The sequence below is a fragment of the Phyllostomus hastatus genome, unplaced genomic scaffold, assembly GCF_019186645.2.
Source record: "Phyllostomus hastatus isolate PE091 unplaced genomic scaffold, TTU_PhHast_1.1 phas_contig_1162, whole genome shotgun sequence".
In the NCBI taxonomy this organism is placed as follows: domain Eukaryota; kingdom Metazoa; phylum Chordata; class Mammalia; order Chiroptera; family Phyllostomidae; genus Phyllostomus; species Phyllostomus hastatus.
In genome coordinates this window covers 3,854,989-3,879,642 of record NW_025333537.1, presented here as the reverse complement: position 1 = coordinate 3,879,642, position 24,654 = coordinate 3,854,989, and the positions used below count along the sequence as shown (strand labels likewise).

Genomic DNA, 24,654 nt, shown 5'->3' with positions numbered 1-24,654 from the left:
TGAGACATGTACTTAGAGAAAGCTTTGATTTCTTTTTTTTTATTATTTCAATTGTTTGGAAAAGACTGGAATCCTTCCAGAGGTTTATTCAATAACATGCTTTCCAATTGTTTTTATGTCTCGGCACACGGTGCAAATGGGAGCGTGCTGGAGCCTGCTGGGGCGGGGCTGCTGCTTCCTCACACGGAGTTTGAAAGGCTGTTAGTGGGCCTGGAAAATCGAGCCCCTTTGAACAGCTCAGTCACAAGGGGAAGCGCAGGAGAGGCAACAGTGAATGCTGCTGATGTAGGCAGCTAGACGGCACCCCCAGGTCAGAGGTTTTGCTTCCTCTTGCTCATCATCACACACCGTGAGAAGTCTGGGATGCCTGGGATCGTGACACCTGCGTGGACGCCACCAGGATGATCTGGGATCAGCTATTCTCACCAGCTAAAAGGAGCTCTGTCCCTTCTCCCCAAAAGATGCAAGGTTATAGGTATCCCTTTAACAAGGCTTTCTTCCCAGGCGTCAGGAAACATTTAAGTGAATTTCAGAGAAGGGGAATTCTGGGACGTCTGGTCCCCTGGAGGTGGAGAGCATCTTAGAAAGTATTCCTAGCTGGGTAACTCACTGTCTCACCCTAAAAATTCAAGCAATGTGGGAACCCTAGATTTTTGGGACTATAAGGATTGTGAAAAGTAGAATAAGGAAATATGTAAAAATCCTCTTTCCAAAACTATATGTGTTTTTAAAAATACAATTGAAAATACACAGCTAACTTCAAAAACATGAAAGGTATATTCAAACACCAGAAATGAAGAAACCATCGCTGTGTTGGCGGGCCTCCGGGGCTGGGGTCTGACACCCACCCCTGGGTGGGAAGCCCCCACGTGATTCGGGGGCCTTCTTGGTGCTGCCCTTGGTGTAAGCGGGATGAGAGACTGGCTACTGGCCAGGCCAGGGCTGGCAGCCTTCAGCCCTGGCTGCAGGGGGAAACAGCAAGAAGTGGGAAAATGCCTGCAAATTGGCTGTACCCACACAGTTCAGCAGAAGCTACACTGAAAATCCAGTGTAAAAACTAATTTGCAGCCAGGAAACCCAGTGATGGTCCTCCACAGCCCCGGGGCCACCCCCAGAGGTGACGGCCACAGCAGAGCGCAAGCGCCAACCCCCAGACACTGGGACGTGGTGTCAGCATTCACCACAGCTGTTTGTGTATTCAAACGACTTCATTTTCTCTAAAAAGCAACCCAGAAAGGAAGTCCCCTGTGGTCCAGGAGATTGCTCAGACCCAAGGGAAAGACTTTACACCCAGCAGGTGATGGAGACTTTCACAGATGTGGAAGACAAGACCCTGCTCTGCCCAAACCCCAAGGGCAGGGCCACGCGGAGAACTGAGGTGTCCGTGACCCGGGTAATGTCTCCTCGGTTAGCATACCGACTATGGGTGAGGACGGGTCACATGGTTAGTTCAGATTGCTTGTGAACGGAGATAGATTTTTCCCTCCAAAGTCTACATACAAATGAGTTTATGGAGGCAAAGGCAAGCCTTTAAATTACTAACATGTGAAATGGTATTGCATGATAAAATAGAACCAGATATCAACATGCTGAAACAAAAGGTCAAAGGCCCCCAGCAAGGCCGCTTTCTTCCCTCGGGCTCTGCGTGTGGGTGTAACTGAGGCAGACAATAGTGCTCCAAGACCTGGCCACGCCTGACGTTACATTGGAGTTGGCCATTCGGCAGCCCCTCTCAGAGTGTGGACACAACCGAGATTAGGGACAGCCAGTTCGGCTGCTGACCACCATGGTTGACACTGGGCAAATCACATGACCTCTCTGATTTCTTCCCTTGAAAGAACAAGAAACTAGCTTAGATGGTCCCTAGGGCTCATTTCATTTCACATCAGAAGCCACGAAGCTTTTGCAACACGAATGGGATATGGGCACAGACAGGAAGTTAAGGGGCCAGAAGTGCCTGCACTGCGAGCTCAGTGAGAAGACCCCCATGGCTCCAAAGGCCAAGCCTCAAACCCATGACATCAGAGTGATCCCATCCACAGCTGAGGTCCGAAACACCACCATTTTAGGGAAAAGCAAAATTTCATGTCGTTTAGCTCAGCTGCTTCCAGATGAGCACGGCTTCATTTCTGAGCAGGCGCTCAGTTCTGATGCCTGACCCACCGACAGGCATCGGAACCGGTGGGTTTGAGTGAGCTCATGAAGACTGAAGGCTGTGGACCCCTCAGATCTTCGCCCAGCTTCTGAGCCGTCCCGCCTTAACCCCTCTCTTGATCAGTAAGTTAGTGCAGGAAAGAACACGAGACGATTGTAATTGTCTTCAGGAGAAAACAAGGAAATTAAGATCATACACGCATTTCTTCTAAAACCCAGGTCATCCAGCTAATTATAAAAATAGCCAGAAGAGCTCTCTTAAGAGTCGTCACTGCTGGGAGCCAGACTCAGGATCCTGACAGCTGGGGCCCAGCCCTGTCCCTGGGAGGGACCACTGGGCCCTGCCAGCAGGGTCACCCCCCACCCCACCCACCTGGTATTTGGCCTGGATGAGGATGCTAGCCCTTCCCACTCCCTTTTCTCCTCTCCTGGAGCGAATTCACCCATCTCACCTGGAAAGTTCAACATCGAGTGAGAACAAGAGACAGTTCCTGCTGCATGTACCCTGGGCCAACTTATTTTTTATTTTCCCTTTGTAGTTTTCTGAAAGACCGGCTGAGTTAAGTCATTTTCAAGGTTCTTTCCTCTAACAATCCCTTCCGGGCAAACAGAGTTCCATTAATCATTGATAGACTCAAGGAAAAGCCAGGTGATCGACACTATTTTATTTCCACTGCCCCCACCCTCCCAGCTTCAGGAAAATAAAGACATTTGATTAGGCAAGTGATAAACCATTTTTCTCAGAGCAACACGGTGTGCCTAGAGCCACTGTCCCCACGCTTCAGACATTACAATCAATATTTAAAGTGCAATAAAAGAGACCTGACTAGGACAGGCCAAGGTTCCTTGACCTTGGCACTACTGACACTTTGGGCCTGAGAATTTTGGGGGGGGCAGGGGGCGAAGGAGGGGGAAAGCTGTCCTGAGCATTATAGGACATTTAGCAGCATCCCTGGCCTCTACCCTCTAGGTGACAACCAAAAATACCTCCAGACACTGTCAAATGTCCTCGGGGGAGGGGAGCAAAGTCTCCCCTAGTTGAGAAGCACGGGAACAAGCCTCTTTAACTGTTGTATTGAGACTGAAAGTTTAACTAGTCCCACCTACCCGTGGGCATAGATTTGAGGCTTTAGACTTAAATCTGTGTGAAGGTTTCTAAAGCCAACCACGTTCAAGAGACCCAATCTGAAGACAAGCACACAAGTTCAGTCCTATGGCTTAATAGCCAATCGTCCCTTTTTGGCCTAAGTCCCCAAATCCTCAAGGGTTTTCAGGGTTAGGGGATTTGCCTGTTTAGTCAGCCTCTTTAGTCTTTTGAAAACTAAACTGTAAGAGCAGGAACATGGCACCGAGTTTTGTGCTTAAGTCACAGGAATGTGGTGCGGCTGAGTAGCGTGTGGGTTGTTTCTCGGAGGTCATTCCTGAGGGTTCCAGGGACCTTCCTGGCGCATTCCTTTTGGAACAAACCACGTTTACTGACGCTTTAGAAGTACTCTGTGGTCGATGAGAACCCTCGGGGCAGTGACTGATATGTCTGGTTGACATTTCATGGACTTTTTCTAATACAAGAAAGGTTCCAACATTTCACGGGCTCATCTTCTCAATTATTTCGTTATTATAGTTATGACCTTGGGCAGATTTTTATTCCTAACAGTAAAAGGGAACAGAGGATCAGAATTACAACCACGGTTCCCGCCGCCAGCCATGTGAGATACACCACTGTAAGTCGGATTTTAACTGCAGTCAGGTTACTTCAGAAAACAAACAAACATCAAAGACTAAAAGCAGCAGGAGCCGTGAGAAAAATCACCCATTGCCAAAACTGATGTCCTTATCTGGATCAAGGAAAATTTTAGTAAAACTGGGGAAAAAAATCATAGAAAAAATTTTTCCTTGTAGACTATAAAAATTCAACTAGTTAAAAATAGGAATATGCCCTGGCTGGCATAGCTCAGTGGATTGAGCGCGGGCTGAGAACCAAAGTGTCGCAGGTTCGATTCCCAGTCAGGGCACATGCCTGGGTTGCAGGCCCTGGCCCCCAGCAACTGCACATTGATGTTTCTCTCTTTCTCCCTCCCTTCCCTCTCTAAAAATGAATAAATAAAATCTTTAAAAAAATAGGAATATGTACACTTTAAATTACCTTGATCTGAACTCCTCCCCCCAAAGAAATCTATCTACATCTTTAAATTACTATGGCCTCCTAATGGATGAGAGGAATTTTAAGGTGGCTTTTCCTGGTCAGCTGCATCCCAGGGAAGCTGGGCAATCCTTTCTCGAGTAACCCTTTTGAAATGGCCTGACTGCATAAGGAGCTTTCCAGTTCTGCAGTCCTACAGAGTGACCTCCATAGCCGCTTTATGGCTCATTGGAAGTGCTGACCAAACATGGGCAAGGTCGCGCCTTAGGAAAGAACATCGCCAGTCTCTTGACTCCGGGGGGGCAGTGTGCTCTGAGCTCTGTGTGGTTCCCACCGCCCCAGAGACACAGAGACACAGCCTCGTGGGCGAGGGAGGGCCCAGGCCGCGATAACAAGCCTGTGCTGACACTGGCCGTACTCAGCACTTTTATGTTCTCGCTCAGGAAAAGAAGAGGTCACTGCACTAAAGCAAACATTTTAAATCATTGCTTTATTTTACTATTTGTTCAACAGCAAAGTTCATTCATTCCTCTCAAGGCGGATCTTGAAGTGTTCCTTTCCTCGTTCTGAATAAAAAAGTAATGAAGAAAAAGCCTGTACTTTTGGAGACCTAGAATCTTGTTTATGCTAAGAAGCTTTTGACTGCAATTTCGTGTTGCAATTATTTCCTGCTGGCATCTCGGTGGTCACACGGAGCTCCCCACCCTCCAGGGAAGATGGCCGTCCACAGCTACCACCATTGAAACCGAAAGTAAGTGGTGAAAAATGCACCTTGTACAATAAAAAAGTAGAAACCAATTCAATTTCCTTTTTTTTTTTTTACGAATATAAAGTTTCTTGTAAATATGTACAGTCTTTTGAGCTAGTTCTATAGCAGGAAGCGTTTCACAAATGAGACACGATATACACGTTCGGGGCCCTAGAGCCCGTTCTCGGTGGAGATCCTAAATGAAATGCCAAGACTGAAAGACCAGTCTTCAGTGACCTTCCAAATACTTGTGGACCAAGAGACAAAAACTTCAGCAAACATTCAGTCGGACCTGCCCTGGGGGACGGAGGAGATGCAGTATGACCCCGAAGACTCTAAGCAACACATGACACGCGACAGCTTGACACTGGCCAAGGGTGCCACACCGCGGAGGATCACGGGCGTTTGGGATGAGAAAGCACTTAGGTTAAGAGATGAGCAGGAAGGAGCCAGGACGGGGGCCAGGCTGCAATCTGGAAAGTGGTCTGTGGACACATGGGTTGGAACACGGTCATGTTCACCTGCTGAGGTGGAAACAGGTCTACCGGCCAGCCTACCTAGGATGTGCCTTGGTTGTCGGAGGCATGCCTAAGAGTCATGGAGAATCCGAAGCAAGAGGTGCCTTGTGGGAGATTAAAGGCAGAAATAAGGCCGCTAGTTAGCTTGCCAACTGCAAAGCCTCTAAGTTGGTTCTTTACCAGTCGCCAGGAATTCACTAGCCGTCAGAGGGTAGAAACAGGGCGAGCCGCGCTGCACCTGGTGAGGACTTCCGGACCCCGGCAGTGGGGGAGCTGAGCTGCGGCTTCCTCCTCAAGCTTCCTGGTCTCGGTCTAGCCCTAGGGAAAGGCTCGTCTGGGAAGTCACAGTTTTGTGGGGTAGAACCGTGCTGGGTTTTGTGTGAACAGAGTCGTCCGTGTGGGAGTCGGCAGGAAGCGTGAATGTGTGAGGTGGTGGTTTGCTGAAATCCTTCTCTGGTCGTAAGGCTTGAGCGTTTGGTTTTGTTTGTTCAGTGCTACAGACTGCAGCTTGTTGTGGCCAGTGAGTCGGCAAGTCGTCAGAGGGGCTCGGTTCGGCGGGAGCTATGGTATGGTCCTAGGACATTGGTGGAGCAGCCCGAGGGGGCCAGCCAGGTCGGGGGGCAGCACATGCAGTGAACCGCCATGCAGCACTCCGGGACGGGCCTCTTCCCGCCCATCCCGGGGCGGGGAACAGTGCGCCATCACGGACAGGAGGTGGGTGCCCCCGGTCCCCTCCCGGGCCCAGAGACCCATGAGCACTGGGCTCAGAGCAAATCTATTGCATGCTTTCCTGGCCAAAGCTACACGGAAAGCGGGGACAGCAGGCTGGGGAGATGACACTGAGGGGCGGGGAGGGGAAGTTCCTCGAGGTCCCTTGGCCCCAAGTCACTGCCTCCGAGCTGAGGCCTGATGACCTCCATACATTCTCAGCTGGTGGGAGGGGAAGTCGTCAAGGCCATAAAAGGCAATGAGAACAGTAAACATTTGGCTAAAATGTCACCCTGGGTAAAACAGGGCCATCTGTGAGAATGGGCAAGAATGAGGGTGAACCCATGTGAGTGCAGGAGGTTAGCCAACTGGCAGGGACTCTTCTACAATATGTTTCAGGAGCAAAGACCTGATGGTGGGATCTAGCTAAAAATGACTACAACAGGAAATACATTGCTATTCAAATCTAGTAAGAATTCTGTTGTCTTTAAAAAAAAAAAGAAGAAGGAAGGAAAGAAAGAAAGAAAAAAACTGGAAAATAAAAACCAACCCTAGGATCTTAAAGTAGCTGTTAACTAGGATTCTAACCACGTTGTCGTTGGTGCCCGGTTGGTTTCCGTTGATGAACTGGTACAGGCTAGAGCCGGGTACAAAAGTTCGCGAACGCTCTGAAAGAGTAACAAAGTGCGGCGAGGATGACTGCAGGAAGGTGCCGGCAGCTCCTACGAGCCTCAGCCCCCCGCACCCCCTGGACGCAGGGGTGTCCGCGCTGAGGTGGGTCTGGGCCCAGCTGTGCCGTCGGGCGGCTGAGCAGATGGGCGCTGGGGTCCCCTTCAGCAGAGTTCCAGAGTGTGTTTGGTGTTTTCCTGCAGATTAAGATGAGGGGTTGGTTTTTCTGACAGCTTTATACTGAAGACTGGTCCCAGACCTAGGAGCAAAAGAAGGAGTGGTTTTTGCATAACCCAGACAGGCAGTCGGCAGCACCTCGTACCTCCTCTCAGCTCTGTGGGGTGGCACCCACTAGCAGGGCTGCCTTCAGAGCTTGGAGTCCAACAGGGACTGAAATTCAATGCAAAGTCCCAGAAGCTGTCCGTGTATTTCCACTGTTTTGCCCCCCACACACACAATCACACCGTGAAGCAGAGGAGATGAGGAAAAACCACTCAGACGCCCTCCCTCCCCCCTGAACCGGCGTGCAGACGGCCTCAGAAGAAAAGGGCAATCCGGAACGCCAGCTTCTGGGGAAAGAAGGCTCCAAGTTCTTCCAGGAGGCAGCCACTGTTTCCAGTTTCTGTGCAGCCTTCCGGAAAATGTTTTGATGTCTGTGTATATTTGCATGTGTGTTTGAAAAGGGTAAGTCCTAGGATGTTTCGTAGAGCACGTGTGTGTGTAAGAACACACACACATCTGCTTACGTGCACAGACTCTAACTGCTAACGCCAGTTTCCTCTGAGGAAGGGAGCGATGCCTCTGCAGCTATTACTCTCTCTGCTAGCTCTCACGCTTCGAGGTGCACATTCACACACACGCACTGCCTGTTTCTCTTCTGAAATGGGAGTACGTTTTCTTCCTAACCTCCTATGTGACACCAAATCTGAACTGCAGAGTTCCTTTTTTCAACAGTGGCCCTGAGGGGACCCCGCATCCCAGTCACCCCTCTGGCCTCCGAAGGCGCCTCACCTTGTTTACCTGGGACAGGGGTGTCCTCACGGCCCCCGCGGGGAGCCGGCCCCTGCTGCTGTCCTCGAACAGCCTCCCGGGGGACCGCTCCCTCCGAGTGCTGAGCACGCGGCCCGGGGACTTCTCCCGCTCCAGGGGGCGGCCGGGAGACTTGTCCCTGCGCAGCTCCGTCCTCCCCTCTCGGTAGCGGTGGGGTGTGCTTGGCTCTCTCGGGTGGCTGGGACCTTCAGGCGGCGCTGGGCTGGAGGCCACACGCTTGGTGATGTGCTCGTTGTACGTCGGCGGGCCTCGCTTGTTGGGGCTGCTGGCAACAGGAGAGGGAGGGAGCACTAAGGAGTCACAACCCCATAGGGGCACTTCTCTGAGAAACCCCCACTGCCCAAGCTCACCACTGATTATGAGAAAAGGGTCCCACCTGGAGTTCTCAGGCTTTTTGTGTGGTTCGTTTCAGTAGGGAGGGCAGGGCAGAACACAAATACGACGACAAAAGGAAATCAAGCTTCCTGGTCTCGGAGCAGGCTTTTATGTACTGAGCACCTACTGTGTGCCGGGCCCAGTGCTCAGCTCTTACTGTCATACTGTCATTAAATCATCACGACAGCACTACAAGCTGGGAACAAGCAGGACCTCGTCTTACAGACAAGAAAATAGAGACACAGACAGGCTGGAGGCTGGCCCGGGCTAGTGGACTACAGACTGGGGCTCCAGTGCAGGTCAGTGTGATGTCATAATCCCCACACTGTGTCCTTTGACCTAGTCTTTTCCAGAGCCCAGAAAGTACAGCGGGGTGTCTTCATTTAGAGGTTAAGCCTGCGCAAAGGCCCAGTGTAAGGGAGCAGTGTTGAGAAAGCCTGTTCTCATCATTGTCAGTTGCCATTTCCGTCCCAGTCCCGGGCCTGGTGTTTGGTCACCTCTCCCTCCAGGTGGCTTTCTGAGTCCTTGTGGCAACCCAGTGCTGATGTGAGAGGTGTAGGGATCAGGCCTGATCCAAATGGGAAACTGAGCAGGGCAGATAAAAAAAACAGTGTAGCTGGCTCAGAAAATGTCCTGGGCCCCAGAGGTTGATGGTTAATAACCAAACTGTTAGAAATACTGAGGCATTTTCGCACAACCAGTCCTACCCTGCACCCAGCCCTGGCCCGGGCACTGCAAACGACAATTTCCGCACACGTGTGCCTCACCATCTCTATGGAGAAACAACACCCCGAACTCCAGAGAGAATGAATGCAGCCTTCCAAGTCAACTCCTCCCACCCCCAAGGACCAGAAAAAGTACTTAGATCCTCGTTATCCTGGAATAATCAGTGCTGGGAGAAGGCAACCTACTTAAAATGGCAACAAAATTTTATAGTGAATCCACTTGGAGACATTATTTTCATTGACTGGGGCTTTATCTGGGAAAGTAAAAATAGAAATCAGGAAAATAAATGGATTTTATCCTAGATATTTAAAAATCTAAATTATAATTACATGCTGGTTCTAAGAATGAACCAAGTATGAATCTCACACTGATTCAGTCGGCTGCAACTTCCCCAGCAAAACTGTTTGCTGACATGCTGCACGGCATCCCTTCCTCCGACGTCGGCTTCTGCAGTCAATCAAGACGTTTCTTCGAAATCATCTGAGAGTTTCATTGGTTTTCCCAAAGGCTTATTACAGTCCTTGAAATTCAAATCCTTCTCTTGGGAACGTGTTACTATTTGATCAAATTTGTTGATTTTCCTTCTTCAATTACCGGGCTGATTTTACCAGAACCTCTGTGGTCAATGCCTGAAACTGAAAGCAGCCAAGCAGCACACCACCGGTCATGGCGGGGCAGAGACTCGAGAGAGCAAGCTCGAGGGCCACATCCGGACAGATGCCTGCTTCTACTGATTGACGGACTGACTGACTTCTAATCCTTGCCTGGGGACTTTTTTTTTAATTTACTTTAGAGGAAGAGGAAGAAAGAAAGAGAAACATTAAGGTGAGAGAGAAACATTGATAGGTTGCCTTCCATACACGCCCTGACCAGGGATCGAACCTGCAACCCTTTGGTCGACAGGATGATGCAGCAGCTAGCTGAGCCACCTGGCCAGGACCAGATGCCTGTTTTTATACATAAAGTTTTACTGGAACACAGCCATGCCCATCTGGTCATGCACTGTCTGTGGCTGCCTTCACACTACAGTAGAGTTGAGTAGCTGAGACAGAGACCATATGGCACACAAAGCCGAAAATATTTACTATCTGGACCTTTGCAGAGCGAGTCTGCCGATTCCTGCTCTACAGCGGAACAGAGAGGCTGGTGAGCAGGGATCATGTGGTGAGCGGTCAGTCCGCGGTGCACGGTTTCATGTCGCTCTTTCGCTCGCCGGTGCAACTCCAGCTAAAGGTTCAGACCAGTGCTTGAGCCAGAAGCTCCCTGTGTTTGAGCGTGCAGCAATAAAATGCAGTAACTCAGATTTCAACAGCTTGAAATCAAGGTTTATATTCATCTCTAGTAAGTAATGTGGCTTTAAGATAGGGCAGACAAATAACAAAATGAATCCCAAGTAGGAGGATTGTATTAAGTCTGTTTGTAATGGAAGAAAGATTATAAAATGTGTCCACAGGGGCCCGTCATACAGCAAGTGAGAGGGAGCTTACTGCCCAGGGGAAGAGAGATGGCTCAAGAAAGGCCACTGGGGATGTCAGCTGAGACTAATGGAATGAAAGAAAACACCCATCATTCTGGGCCGGGCAGGCAATCTTCCAGCTCTGTATCCGTTAATAACCAATGATCTTCCAAGTCAATTTTATGCTTCTTGCAAAGAGTTACATTTCCCGCTCTACTAAGCAGGGTGATGCCCACAGGGCAGCTTCAGAGTCAGACCGAGACTGCCGGGCACCGACTGAGTCTTGTCGCCTTGCTTACACATTTTTGGGGAAAAATTTTCAGTTGACCAAACGTTTCATGTAACTGCACCCAAGTTTTGCCAAGCCGTGTAGTGACCTTTTAATTCTAGTTTTCATAGCCTGGAGATCAGACTGTTCCTTTCTCATGACATCATGTCTTGTGACTGGAGTTTGTTTTGTGTTATAGTATCTGTACTCCTTGTATTTTTCAAGAGCTATTTTGTAAACAGACGATGTACTTCTCCACTGAAAACACAATCATTAAAAACAAAAAAAAAACAGCATGATCCCTCATCCCCTCACCCCGCAAAATGTCAGACCTCTGCGTTCTGACCTGCCCACAGCCGTCGGCAGCTGAAAGACCATTCTGTAAGCCGAGAGGCAGCTCAAGACTAACTGCTGAGCTTCTGGGCACGCCCGACAACCGCGGGGAAGCAGCGGCACTGCTTCTGCCCCGCGTGCACAGGGATGGAACCGGCTCTGACTACAGAAGAAGTAGCGCGTTACAGAAACAACGTACAGTCACACCGGCCCTCTAACTGGGGAGGCAATGGAGAAAAAAATCTAATTACAGTACTTTGATTTGTTCTTGGCATGACTTGGGGCTGCTTAAATAAAATCCAGAGGAAGAAAATAAAAATGACTTAAATGAAATCTAAAGTTTTCAGGGGAGGGCTACAGTCCCTTGAGCAGCTGGTGATTCAGCACTGGTCATCCAGCAAGTCCCTGGGATTAAAGTCACACTAACCAAACATTTCTGACTCACTCGTATATTTAAGCAAAAGAAGGAGAGAGAGAGAGAGACAATTCATTAGGACACAGGTAGCAAACACAAGGCCCACCTTGTTTTATCCGATTGGCACCCTGTTTCTACCCGGTGGCAGCACTGAGCTCCTTGTCCCTAGTTAAGGAGCAGTTCCATGTACACAGTCCTAAAGTTACATTCGGCCCTTGGAAGGCAACCGCGAGGCTGATGTGGCCCCCGGTGAAAATGAGTTTGGCACCCCTGCGATAGGGTAAAGCCTCAGAAGATTAAATCGATGATTCTTCCAAGATCTAAGCATTTTGTAATATCAGAGGTGACTTCTCCACCAAATCGAGAATGCCTCCAGAATAAAAGGTGTCTTCTTCATCTACGCATCCCAGCCCAGGCACTGGGTCTGGCACATGGTAAGGGGTCCCCATAATTCTTTATAGGGTAGACACATGGGATTTGTAAACCGGTCCACAAATCAAAATCCTACATCACTTAAATATTCCCCAGGGTTAAATAATCTCAGACCTTCCTGTGGCCTGAGAACTTAAACTTGACACATTTCAGACCTGCGTGTCCATCGGGATCCAGGCCCCAGCCCTCTGGGTCAAGACAAGGTCAGCCCCGTTTCCACACAATGCTTGTGGGACTGCAAAAGGGTTCAGCCTCCATGGAGGGAAACTCAGGAACATCCATCCAAACTACACACACACACAGCTGTTTCTAGGAGTCTATCCTGCAGGTAGATCCCTAAGCACGCGAAATGACAAAAGGACACAGGCACCAAACCATGCGCCACAGCCACACTAGGAACAACCCACACAGCCACTGAGAAGGACACAGTTAAATAAGCCAAGGTCACGGGAAGGAATGCTATGTAGGCATAAACACAGAACAAGGAGCTGCCCCTCACACTGGCGGGGACGAGCACTCTCCGAGACGAGTTAAGGTCTGCAAGTGTGCGCAGTCACCCGCACGGGGAGGGGGGGCCAGAGCACGTCCCGAACAGCAGCGCAGGGACCTCCCGAAAGCTGCTCCTCCGTAAAAGCAACAAGAACACTGACAAAAATTGTCAAAATCAACTTGCCTGAACTCTGGAAATTCAACAAAGGCTTGCAACAATTCGAAGAGCATTTATGCAAGAAAAACGGCTGAGCCTCAGCAGGAGCAACAAGCTCTGTGACATTTTAACCTGACCTATCCCCACCCGCTTCTCCCCAGACCAGGGTCCTGCTGACAGCAACAGCCCGGGAACCACAGGAGCTGCGGCACCAGCCGGGCTGCCGCCACGGGAGGGAGCCCGTCAAGACTGAAGCTCCCCAAGAAACTCACTGCCTGACCCGTCTGATTACTCTTTGGAAAAGACCATTCTCAGGGCTGGTTTCCGTGTGTCCTGGCTCAGGGCTGCCTCACGAGAAAAACTCCATTCCCCAGAAACTTCACTGTCTGCCATAACAAAGAACACAAACTTTACAGACTTAGGCTAGGAGAGTCACTAAATAAACAGCAACAACAAACCTAGGGAGGGGGAACTGATTTCCAGAGTTACCACGTTATACTATTTGAGATGTTTGGTTTAAAAAAAAATCATAGGACATGCAAAGAAAGAGAAAAATACATGTAGGCCCTTATTTCTTCTGGGGAATCTTCCCTGACCCCCAAGTCCAGGTAGGAGGCCCTCTGGGCTCCCAAGACGCCTTAAACAGCCCCAGTGGCAGCCTCACCCCTCTAGGCTACTCTGAAATGGCCTGAATGCATGTGTCTCTCCCCTGGAGCTTCACTGGGGAGGAGATGCATCTGGGTATTCACCACTAAACCTCCCACTACTGTCCAACTGGCCTGGCAGAATATCTGCCAAAGCAGGGAATGCATAATTCATGCTCCATTGCAAACAGAGCCACTGAACACACCCGCCAGAGAAAGGCCAGATGTCTCCTTCCACCTTTTGCAAGAGGGCATTTAAAACCTCTCCGGCCACTCCCTGTGACGACGTCATGACAAGGCTGTAGATCTCAAAGAAACAAGTGGCTCGAGCTTGACTATTGGGAAACCTCCAGCCAGTTTGGCAAGATTTCCTTCTGCTTTGCAGAGAGAGCACTTGGAACCCCTGTAATCAGGAAGAGGGGGGACACGGTACCTGCGGGAGGTGGAGGGACCCCGGTGGTGGTCAGTGCCGGACTCCTTCACGAGGTTTCCTTTGCAGCAAATGACCCTTAGTTTATCCTGGTATGAGGACGCCAGGTAAATCGCTCCCGAGGAAATTGCAGGGCCCAGGTAGCGTGGGTTTGGGATTTCCAAATACGCTCGGGCAGGGGTCCTGCAGAGTACCAGACAAGAGTTGGCGTTGCAGGTTAGCTCCTCTGCTGGGAGAGAAAGGAGGTAACATACACCCAGCCCCGCCCCCCGACCCCAAAAGCTGAGCTGTTCAGAGCCTGGAGGGCAGTGCTTACCCCAGGGAGGAGCGAGCCTGGATCTCAATCACTTCGAGTGAGTTGAAGTGGGTCACGAACAGATAGGGCTCTCTGTAGGCTGCACGGCCCCCACAGAGGAAGGGTGTGAAGGAAGGGTTAAAAGAAAGAAAATCAAAACCTGCATGCAATGCATCCTTGGCCCCAGCAATCCCAGCTAAAGGAGTCACAGTCACGGGCCGGAAGAATGAGGCATGCACGAGTGCGCTCACTGCGCGTTGTCAGAGCAGAAGATGGTACACTCCAGGTAGGCGGTCAGCTGAAGAAATTACGCTACACCTACGGAATTCTGCATAGCTGTAAAAATGCAGGGAGAAGCTGTGTACGGATATGGGGGGAAACCTGAGGTGTGTGGTTTTAGTGCATAAAGCACGGTGGTTCAGAATAATGTGTAGAATGTGCTGCTGTAATGATAAAAAAGGGGTGGGGGATGGAAGAGTATATTTTTATGTCTGTATTTGCATAAAGCCCTAAAAGGGTAAGACACTCATAATTCTTTTTTTTCTCTCAAGGGAGTTGGGATGAAGAATTTGGAAGACAGATAATATGGATGAGACTTTTCATTGTATGTATTTTTAAATTTTTGACTGTATACATTTTTGAAAAAGGTTTAAAAGACTGGGTTCATAGGTAATTAGATATTTCTGGTCTTACTACTACCTATCACAGTGTCACTGAAACCCCAGGACATGACCCGAGCTGCTTTCTTTCTTACGGGGAAAAGATTATCGCTCTTACTCCCGTGGTAAACTTTGCTTTGGTATTTGACTACTAGTCATGCCTACCGAGGCCCCAGCGGAGTTTCCGTGCCTTGAATCTGCGCTACTTTGTGGCCTGCTTTACCCAGTAGATTATGGTGGAGGGGACAAGGCCCGACAGCGTCCACTTCTGCCCACATGGAGAGGAACCGAGGCCTCCAGCCACCAGCCCCAGCTGAGCTCCCACCCACTGCACCAATTGTCGCGGTGTTTGTGAGGCCATTGTGGACTTCTAGCTGTCCCTGTGGTCCCGCTGACACCCCATGAAACAGAGCTGTCCAGGCAACTGCAGAATCTTGGGCAATAAGTTGTTGCTTAAGTCACTAAATTTTGAAACTTGACATGCAGCAACGGATAAAGGAAAAAGCCTCTAAGGGCATTTCATCTGTAATGGTAATTCAGAACATTCACACAGTCAAGCACGCATGTGTCTGTATGCATGGGTGAATATATACGTAGTTCCACTTCTACACCTGACAAGCAAAGGATACGATTTGACAAGCGGATAAAGATTAGCACAAGGTGCTCGTCACAGTGTTGTTTACACTTACAGAAAGAATGGCCATGACCTCAGCGCTCCGCCCAATCGGGGCTGATAATATTGATAGGTATTCAGTTATGCCATGGATACCCTGCTGCCTTTGAAATGTTTTAAGTAAACTCACAGGGAACGCTCTCCTTTCTATCATGGGAACCCATCAAATACTTCACAAGGCCGGTGGGTTTGGCGGATGCCTTTGTCAAGCCTCAGAATCTTTGCCCTGGTACTTACTCGGGTGACAAGTACATGTGACACTTGGCACCCAGTGGAACCCACAAGCAGAGGGCCTAGGGCCACCCACAATCCCTCCCCGGGACACCAGCCACGGGCAGAGAAGAGCCCTCCGCACCTTGCCTCACTTACCGAAGGCCAAGGGTAAGCGACTCCACTTGAGATCGTCTGTGCGGCTACGTCTTCCGTAAGAATCCACGAACACCCCAAATTCTGCAAGGAGTCAGAGCCCAGGGGCATCATCAGCAGAGCCAGGGGCGGGGGTGTCGGCAGCGCACCCGGGATGGAAGAAGAAGGAACCGGGCCCAGGGACAAGCGGGCAGATCTCACTGAACCATTAAAACCTGGGGGCCTCTGCTGGGCCCCATTTATTAGAAAAAGTGGGTTTGAGTGGAAGTGGGGAGCGAAAGGAAGGAGGGGAAGGGTAGGAGGGCAGGGAGACAGGAAGAAGGAGGAGAAACAGAGACCCAGAGATGGGAAGGAAGAGAGAGAAAGACCCAGAAATTTGGAGAGAAAAGAGAAACATCAAGAGAAAAGAAAAGGAAGGAAACAGAGAGGAAAAACAAAGAAAGGCAGAGAAAGAAGCGAAAGAGGAGACACAGAGAAGGGGAAGAGCGGCCTGCTGTTTGGACAGACCACAGCAGAGCTGCGTCGGGTCAGCGCCCCGGTGGGGAGCAGGACGGGACCCCGAGGGGGCCTCTGCGGCAGCTGGACGATGTTCTCTGTACTCCCAGCAGGGCCGCCCCGCCCCGGAGTCCCACTGGCCAGCCCGCAGCCCCCGGTGGACCCGGTCTGGGCCTCCTGGTGCCCAGCAGCATTCCAAATAGCAGTGGGGGACAAGCCCCAACTCACCGTGGAAGCAGAGCAGGTACTCCTCCCGCTGCCCTGCGCTGTTCACCTGCACGATTGAGACAGGGAAACTGTTGGAAGAGGAGGCAAACACAGCAGGCGCCAAGGAGTGGTCGTTCTTGTCCAGGAATTCTGAAAAGGCAGGTGGGAAGCGGGGCTTCAGGAACGGGCTCGAGGCGGCGGCAGGGCCGGAGCGGTGGGTGGGCTGGGGGGGACTCGGGCCCTACCCTCGAGCGTGTACTGCTTCATGTCAATCTCGTAGAATTTATTGGTTCCGATGAGGATACTGTAGTTGGTGAAGTGGATACAGCTGCAGGGCTCCGAGGTCTCGATCTCCTGAGACGGAGGGGAGAGGGGAGAATGTGAGTGTTGACCCAAGGCAGCCGTGTCCCCACTGCTCTCCTGTGTCCACCTTCGGCAGCTAACCGAGCCTTGGGAACAGCCGCCAGCAGACTTGTCCAAGCTGTGGATGATGGTGCACAGCACGTACAATCTTTTCATGCCCCGCGCAAGGACCAGGGATCCTTTTGCGTACCTCTGAATTCTTTGCAACCCCAGACTAAGAAAATAAGGCCAAATTATAGTCCCCAAAAGTCAGAAATACCATTTCAATGAAAAGGTAGCATTCAAAGAGAGCTTTAAAAATACAACATTCTCATCAGAGGAAAAAGCCTAGAAAAATACACCAACTACTAACAGTGGTGGCTGGAGGGAGTGGGTTTAGTTTCCTTCTTTCTTCGAGCTTCTAGGCTTCTATTTATAACCTATGTTACCTATGTAAGCACTATCATCATCGCTGTCATCACCTGTCTGAATTATCTGCTTCCTCATGACTTCCACTTGTTTTCCGGCCCATCCTAATGGCTTCAACGACTTTGACATGCTTACTCAAAAGGGTGGCCAGGAACTACAGGGAAACAATGATTCTTGAGAATCCTCCTGAAACTAACAGTCCAAACTCTAATCAGCATTATCATGACCACTGAATATTTACTGATCACCTACTGAGTGTGAGGACACTTTCAGGCAGCATGACATGATAAGTTGGTAGGAAAAATCAAACTTCAGTTTTGGTCTCGGCTTTACAACTTAGGACCTCAGCCAGCCTCAATCACCTGTCTTACCTGCTTTTCAGAGCTGTTGTGAAAGGTGTTTGCAAGTAGTCAGCTCGGTCTCTGGCACCAGCAGATGCCCAACAGAACTCTAAAGCAAACTAACAAGAGCCTGCCCGGAACGAAACGGTTCCCCTAAGAGTGCTGACCCTCATATACATTCGTCCCTCGTTTCACTTTTGAGACTAATCGTGAAAGCGGCTGAAATGAGTCCGGCTTGTGGTGGGCGGGGCATCCCAGCCCCGGGACAGCAGACAGCCTTCCCCGGGGGCCAGGCGAAGGTCAGGGTCTGATGTGCGCCTCGTCCACTCTGCAGCCTTCACCACAGCTCATCCCGCGCTGGGAGAGCCAGTTCCCTGACCGCACTTCAGAAGACAGCTAGCACCAGCTTCTCTAAGGTTATTAATAGAAACTTCTAGGATCTGAGAAAGACTCTAGTAAGTGCCACCAGGGACTGCCAGCTTCTCAGAGAGATCACCTTCCTTTTTTTCTGCTGGTTCAAAAAAGTGCCTCCTCCATCAGCCAACTTCCTTTCTGCCTTAACAAAAGGCTGGATTCACTGGGTTGGCTGGAGAGGCAGCTACAAACAGCAGAAGGAGAGTGAGAGGAAAATCTGCAGCTACCAGCTTCCTCCGAGAAGGAAGGGTCTGTCTGTCTCTCTCTCTCCGAGGAGGTCACCCAGGCTAAAGGGCGCAGGTGAGGGGACCAGACTGGGGCTGCTCCTGAAACAGCACGCTCTCCACGCCGGCTTGCGGGCAGAGCAGACGCACCAGGCCCAGCACTCACTTTCCGAATGCAGTATTTGCTGAGGTTTTCATTGTAGCGGAGAATGACGACTTTGCTGGGCATGGCCGCACAGATGCAGAGCCCGTTCTCGATCTGAAAAGCAGTCGGAGGGAAAAAGAAGGAGTGTCACTGGTGTGTATGCTGACTCCGCAGCAAAACTAGGAAAAGAACATCAGTCTAGAGCAGGGGCTCTCAACTTCAGCACCACTGACCCTTGGGACCGGACCACTGTCTACGGCGAGGGGCTCTTCTGTGCATTGTGGGATGTTGAGCAGCCACCCTGGGCTCTACCTACTCGATGCCAATGGTACAATGGCCAGTTATGACAAGCAAAGATGTCTCCAGACATTGCCCATTGTCCCTGCGGGGCAGACTTGCCCCTGGTTGAGAGCCACTACTTTAACAAAATGCAGGTAAGGCTCAGAAAATCCACCTGCCCCCCCATGCACATGTTGTGTGTCTTTTGCTCAAGACAGATTCTTTTGCCAATGTTCTATCCTCAAGGAGGGGAAAGGCAGTAGACATTGCTGTAAGAATATGAAGAAGATTTTGGCCCAAGGAGGACACTTCTTAGCTAAGAGATCTGTATAGAGTTCTACATCAAAATTCTGTTTTTCTAGAGTAGCTGAATCCCTCTTACTTCACCTTCTACTCCAAGATCTTTGCCACTTCATCAAAGACAAATAGAAGCTTATTGTTCAAATCAGCTCTGAAATGTAGGTGGCCGGCAGGGCTGGTGGAGACGGGGTGGCACAGGGGAGGAATATGCAGGAAAATGCAAATTGTTGGTAAGGTTCTATTTCTAGGGTTGAGCAGTAAGTTTGTGGATGTTTACATTATTGGGTGTTATACTTTTAGTGTTATAGTTTTATAATTTACATGTATACTCCATACATTTTTTTTTTTAGTATTTCAAACATTGTAATGAAATTAACACAATTTGTAAAAACCAATTTTTGGAAACTAAGATGCACATTTCTAAGTAACTCATCATTCACAGCAAAAAAATATCGTAAGAAATTTAGAAATATGTGGAATGAATGAAATTTACAGGGTGCAACTAAAATTGTAGTTAGAGGAAAATGCATAGCCCTAAAATGCTTATTACCAAAAAAGGCCTAAACGTTAGTTAGTCAAACATCCGCCCGCAGAGGCCCGGGGACCTTACCTTGCCGGCAGCAAACAGGTGGCAGCCCTTGACAGCTTCGAACACGTTGGGCGAGACGTCCGGCTGGGCGGGGAGGTGCGACTGCGCCAGCGACTGCTTCACCTTCTTCACGTCGACAAGACACAGGGCCCGCTCTTCTCCTGGGGGACAGGGAACGGCTCCTTGGTCAGTGTGAGGCCGTTAAGCAAAGCCACAGGACGGCAATTCTCATTCTATTCACAAATAAAAGCCAGCAAAGCCACATGGATGGACTGTTTCCCACAAATCCCCATGAGCACAGTTGAGGTCCAAGTTTTAGATAGCAAATGAAAACATCTGACTTCTTAGTCGAGATTCTGGGAGAAAAAATATTCTGCAGACAGAAACATATTTGCAGAAGGTGAACTATACTTTTTCTTTTAAGATTTTATATATTTATTTTTAGAGAGGGAAGGGAAGGAGAAAGAGAGAGAGAAACATCAATGTGCAGTTGCTGGGGGTCATGGCCTGCAACCCAGGCATGTGCCCTGACTGGGAATCGAATCTGCGATGCTTTGTGAACTATACTTTTTAAACATGCTCCCCACCAAAGTAAGAATGCATTAGGAACAATGAGGGGACATTTTATAAAATGACAAGCTCGGCCGACTCCAATATGGCAATGTCATGAAAGATAAGGGAAAGGCTAAGGATTCATTCAGGTTAGCGGAGGCTAAAGAGACATGCCTAGGAGCAGTGCGAGGCCCCCAGCTGGATCGGCAGCCAGGAAAATAAACACCGCACTCTAAAGGACGCGACTGGGCTCACGGACAGAGTCTGACTGTGGGCCATACGTCAGACCAATGCATCCCGGCAAGGGCTGAACTCCACGAACCATAGCTGCACCACGGGAAACTATTCTGTATGATGCTATCGCAGTGGGTTTGCGCCATGACCTACGTGTTCACACCCACACAGAACACCAAGAGCAAACCCTCCTGTGAACTGTGGACTTCGGGTGACCACGACGTGTCAGCGCAGAGCCCTCGTCTGTAAAGAGTGTACCCTCTGCTGGGGGACACTGATGGGGGGAAGGCTGTGTGTGGTTGGGGGAAATCTCTGCACTTCCTGTTCAGTGTTGCTGTGAGCCTACAGCTTCTCTGAAGAATAGAGTCAAGGAGGAATGGAAGGAAAGGAAGGAAAACCAGTAAGAAGAGAGAAACAAACACGCAAACAAAGCAAATGAGCAGAGGAAAAGAGACGGAAGACCAAGAAAAGTCGGTTCCTGACCATATTAGTTCAGCGCCTGGACCCACCCAGCTGTGTCTAAAGGAAGACTTAACTGTGGATGTTTTGAACGCTTAGACAATAAATTACTGTTTTCCCCTTTTAAAAAAATACTACTACCAATAAAGAGAGAGGAAAACATGTCATCATGGTTATGTGAGAGAACACCTTTGTTCTTTGGTGACGTGCTGGAGAACTGACTGCAACGGACTCTGTCCAACAAAGTGACAGCATGCCTGTGTGTCATGGGCAAAGGGGGGGGAAAATGTGGCAAAACCTTAGCCAAGTGGTAAACCCAGACAAACGGTCTGTGGGAAATCACAGAGAAACAAGAGACAAAGCAAACAGAGCCAGCAAGCTCTCGGGAAGGCGTGGCTCACAGCGGTATTGTAAGTGTGGCGGCGACACAGGTCTGACTCTGACATGACCTCTGTGAGATGTTCCCGGAGGGTGTCAGTCTGTGATTCGCTGGACCCCAAGGGAACCGAAAATGAACAGAGAGAGCCCCCAGCTTGGGCACAGACAGGGACAGAGAGAAAAGAGCTGCTTCTGCTCCAGCCTCTGTGTTTTCCAAGCACAACATTTGGCTGTCAGAGAGTTTTTCCTTAAAAGTGAAGAAAAAGCGCCATGTCCTTGGCCTACCACCTGCTATCATGAGGAGCTTCTCCAGGTCCTTGATGATATAAATTTGGAAGACTGCTCCAATTCCTGGGACGTGAGTGAGGGAGTTTTTCAAGACATTCAGTGCATAGAGCCCTTCCTCGGTGCCCACCAACACCACCTGAGAGGGCGGAAGTCCAAAGGCAGAGCATGAGCATCATCGCGTCACCATAACAACCCCAAACATAAGAGCAACAAAGCCCACAGAGCCCTTTCTTTCTTGACCGCGGGGGGGCTACTGCCAGACGCCAGCTGACAGGGTCTGAAAAACATCATTACCTGGTCGCTGAAGGGCAGTGTGCAGTTCATGTCCAGACGGTCATCACCTTCCAGTTTCAGCAGGGAGTTTCCAAGCAATTTCTTTTCATATGTGAGAGAAAAAAGGAAAAGCAAAAAAGGAGAAACCTGGTGAGATTGCACTGTTCATGACCAAACCATCCGGACAGATAAAAGCAAGAAGGGAGAGACGTTTAATGCCAAACAGAAAGGCAAGTGACTCCGGAAACTGCTCAGAAACACACATCTGCTCTTGGCTTGCCTCATATTTCCATCTGAGCCCGAAAGGCAAGATGTGAATCGTACTGCTATCTCTGGGGTGATTTGTTAATTAGCATCAGAGTTATAGATCCGCTTGGACACAAGTGAGCGAGTATAATAGACACAGAAAAATGTCTGGGGTAGGAAATCAGCTGAAGCTAAAAAGATGTCACCTGCAAAAGGTTAATAAGCCACACGGAAGGTTCCTTCCCCTCTAGGCTGCAGCAAAAGTGCAAAGCACAGTGTCAGCAGCAAACCAACAAGCTTCTCAGTCTCGTTACCTGAACACACGCAGGCAGAAGCTCGTAGGAAAGGCAGTCCCGGCCCTATTGTACACATATTAATGTGGATTTCAGGTCACAGGCTTACACAGGTAATGATAAAACAGTTCGTTAAAACAAGACTATATAGTGAGCAGAGCTCCTTTTCAGGAAGCTCACGGTCGAGGATTTCCGCTGGCTAAAACTTGAAGTGTTTATTAGGAGCTGAGAGAATGGAAAGAGCTGTTTGGTCTTTAGCGGGGAAAAACAGCAGTGAATGAGCCCTGTTCATGCACTGGAAGTTCCAGGCGGCCTGCCGCCGATCAGGACACACCCACGCTTCTAACTAACACCTTCAGGACGAGCAGGTTTCAAACCTGCCTACGGAAGAGCGGGTCGCGTGGACACGACTGAGAAGGCCGGGAAAAGCCTGCCTAAAGCAGACGCGTCTGTCGGCAGCCTTCCATGCTGCTTCGTGGCCGGAGAGCTTGACACTCAAGCCTCTGAACCAAATTAACTCCTCAGAGCCACCAAGACAGAGGACTTCCTTATAAGTCCATTAGCTGCTGCGTGGCCAGAACCAGGAGTTGGATAACGGTGCTGACCCCCCCATTCTAGAGGGCTGTGGGGGGAGGACCCATGACGCCCAGACGAGCCCCCCGAGAACCTGTGTCTCTGTCACCAAGAAACTGCCGGTCATCACAGTCTCAAGCCACCACCACTCAGAGAGGGAGCCCGAGGGAAACCATGGCAGCCAGAGGGACCCCGCCCCCAAGTCAGCCTACTTCCCAAAGACAAGCTCCAGCGCCCGTTTTCATACTCACAGCATCGGCTTCTGCTTTTTCCCTAGAAACTCTCCCACCTGCGACAACTGATTCTAAGGCGGTGACCCAGCGCTGTTTGTCAGGGAAGCTGGGAGCTAGCAAGTAGAGGGTTCTCCCGGGCCAGCAGGTGGTGTGTGGGTGGGATTCCATCTTCAGTATGTATGGGACATCTAGGAGGCGGGACAGAGAGCACAGGGTTGGGTGTGGCCTTCCCCCTTCCCCGCTGGGACGGAGGGCCCTGAGCTGGCAGAGATTTAACTGCTAACGGGAGAGCCGAGGAGGGTGGGGCCCCTTTCCGGACCAATCCTCCATGTGCTCCTCCCACCGCTGCCAATCCACCAAGTCCAGCCGGGCTCTCGGGTGAGGCGCCCCTGCTTCTCCTCACCTGCTTTGGCTGTATTTGCGAGTTCAGAAGCACCAACGGCGCCATGAATAGATACGTCCCCGTCGGGAAGGCACAGCTCAAATTCTTCCACCGGCCTCTGTCCAGCTTGGTGCAAAGAGGAAGGGCAGAAAGAAAAACAAAAGAACAGGAACAGGAACAAGAACAAGGGGAGAACAGAGGAAGAGAGACAGAGAGAGAGAGAGAGAGAAGGCGAGAGAGACAGTGCGAGAGAGAGACAGTATGCGTGGAAAGAGAGGCGCACGAGAACAAAGGAGGGAAAGGGTGTGCAGAGAAGGCGGAGAGGGAAGATAAAAAAAAAATAAAGTGTGTCAGATGAGTAGCACAGTCAAATTTCTGATGACGATGCGGATTTATGGGTTAGTTGACTGAGGCAGAAGTTCTCGGAAGGTGTATTAGCAGGTGGAATCTTCAGGGCAGCACCCTGCAGGGTCTTCAGAGGGGAGACCTACAGACGTGAGTATCGTACCAATAACCTTTAGCAAAGGCACGTGGTGTTTAATTTTCAAAAATGGAAAACCGTAGAAGGCTTGCAACGCAGTCCGAAAAACAAAGCCTTCACGCCAAGACTGGGAGACCTGGGTCCGCCGCGTGCAACGAAATTCCCCCTGAATTATTAATTTACCTTCTCTGGCTTCGTTGTCATAGATGAGGACTTTGGATCCCTCCAGGACGATGTACTTCCGGTCCCAGCCTAGCTGTCCTCGTTTGTTGTTCCTGGGAAAATAAAGCCGGAAAAGAAGACACATTTGAACTCAGAAGAATCAGGCGGGAGGACGGGGTAGGGTGGAGAAGGAATCCCAAAGAAGACAGCCCTAGAATTCTCTAGAAAACACCAGGAGTGGAAATGGCTTGTGGACTTCCATGCCAGGACAGGGGAGGAAAAACTTCCTTCACCCCTTCTAGGTTCTGTGGCTGGCAGAGGAATCCAGCTAAGATCAGACAGAAGAACAGGAGAAAGGCATACAAATTTTGTTTTAGGTGGGCATCTCCATAAGAAAATAAAAACTCAAAAAGCCGATAGGCTCAAATGCTTATATACTAGGTTGAAAAAAGAGTAGTAATTGTGGAAAAGTAACTAAAATGTACAAGGAGGCCGAAGAAACACAAGATTTCTCTTGTTCAGCCTTGACTCTCTGTCTCTGGTGAGAAGAATGTTTCTTTCTTCCTGGTACAGGGAGGGCAGCTTTTACAAGGAGTTTTATCTCTGACTTTCAGGAAGGGAAAGGGGAGG

General features: G+C 50.0%; 1 protein-coding gene across 8 annotated transcripts in view; it reads right to left on the bottom strand.

Annotated features, from left to right (window-relative positions):
• Window positions 1-4,784: 4,784 nt before the first annotated feature.
• CIT (citron rho-interacting serine/threonine kinase) overlaps window positions 4,785-24,654 on the bottom strand; it is a 141,605-nt gene continuing 121,735 nt past the window's right edge. For 4 of the 8 annotated variants that reach the window (XM_045842962.1, XM_045842998.1, XM_045843014.1 and 1 more), the window contains 15 exons: window positions 24,046-24,137; window positions 23,403-23,507; window positions 23,018-23,187; window positions 22,215-22,259; window positions 21,676-21,756; window positions 21,382-21,517; window positions 19,492-19,631; window positions 18,324-18,416; window positions 16,653-16,761; window positions 16,429-16,557; window positions 15,709-15,789; window positions 14,029-14,107; window positions 13,716-13,895; window positions 7,949-8,252; window positions 4,785-7,196 (listed from right to left, as the gene is read on the bottom strand). In XM_045842962.1, coding sequence (XP_045698918.1) covers window positions 7,173-7,196; window positions 7,949-8,252; window positions 13,716-13,895; window positions 14,029-14,107; window positions 15,709-15,789; window positions 16,429-16,557; window positions 16,653-16,761; window positions 18,324-18,416; window positions 19,492-19,631; window positions 21,382-21,517; window positions 21,676-21,756; window positions 22,215-22,259; window positions 23,018-23,187; window positions 23,403-23,507; window positions 24,046-24,137 — 1,768 coding nt within the window. In that variant the 3' untranslated portion in view covers window positions 4,785-7,172. The remainder of the gene's footprint in view (window positions 7,197-7,948; window positions 8,253-13,715; window positions 13,896-14,028; window positions 14,108-15,708; window positions 15,790-16,428; window positions 16,558-16,652; window positions 16,762-18,323; window positions 18,417-19,491; window positions 19,632-21,381; window positions 21,518-21,675; window positions 21,757-22,214; window positions 22,260-23,017; window positions 23,188-23,402; window positions 23,508-24,045; window positions 24,138-24,654) is intronic. The other 4 variants (XM_045842992.1, XM_045843006.1, XM_045842982.1 and 1 more) reach the window with 3 other exon arrangements.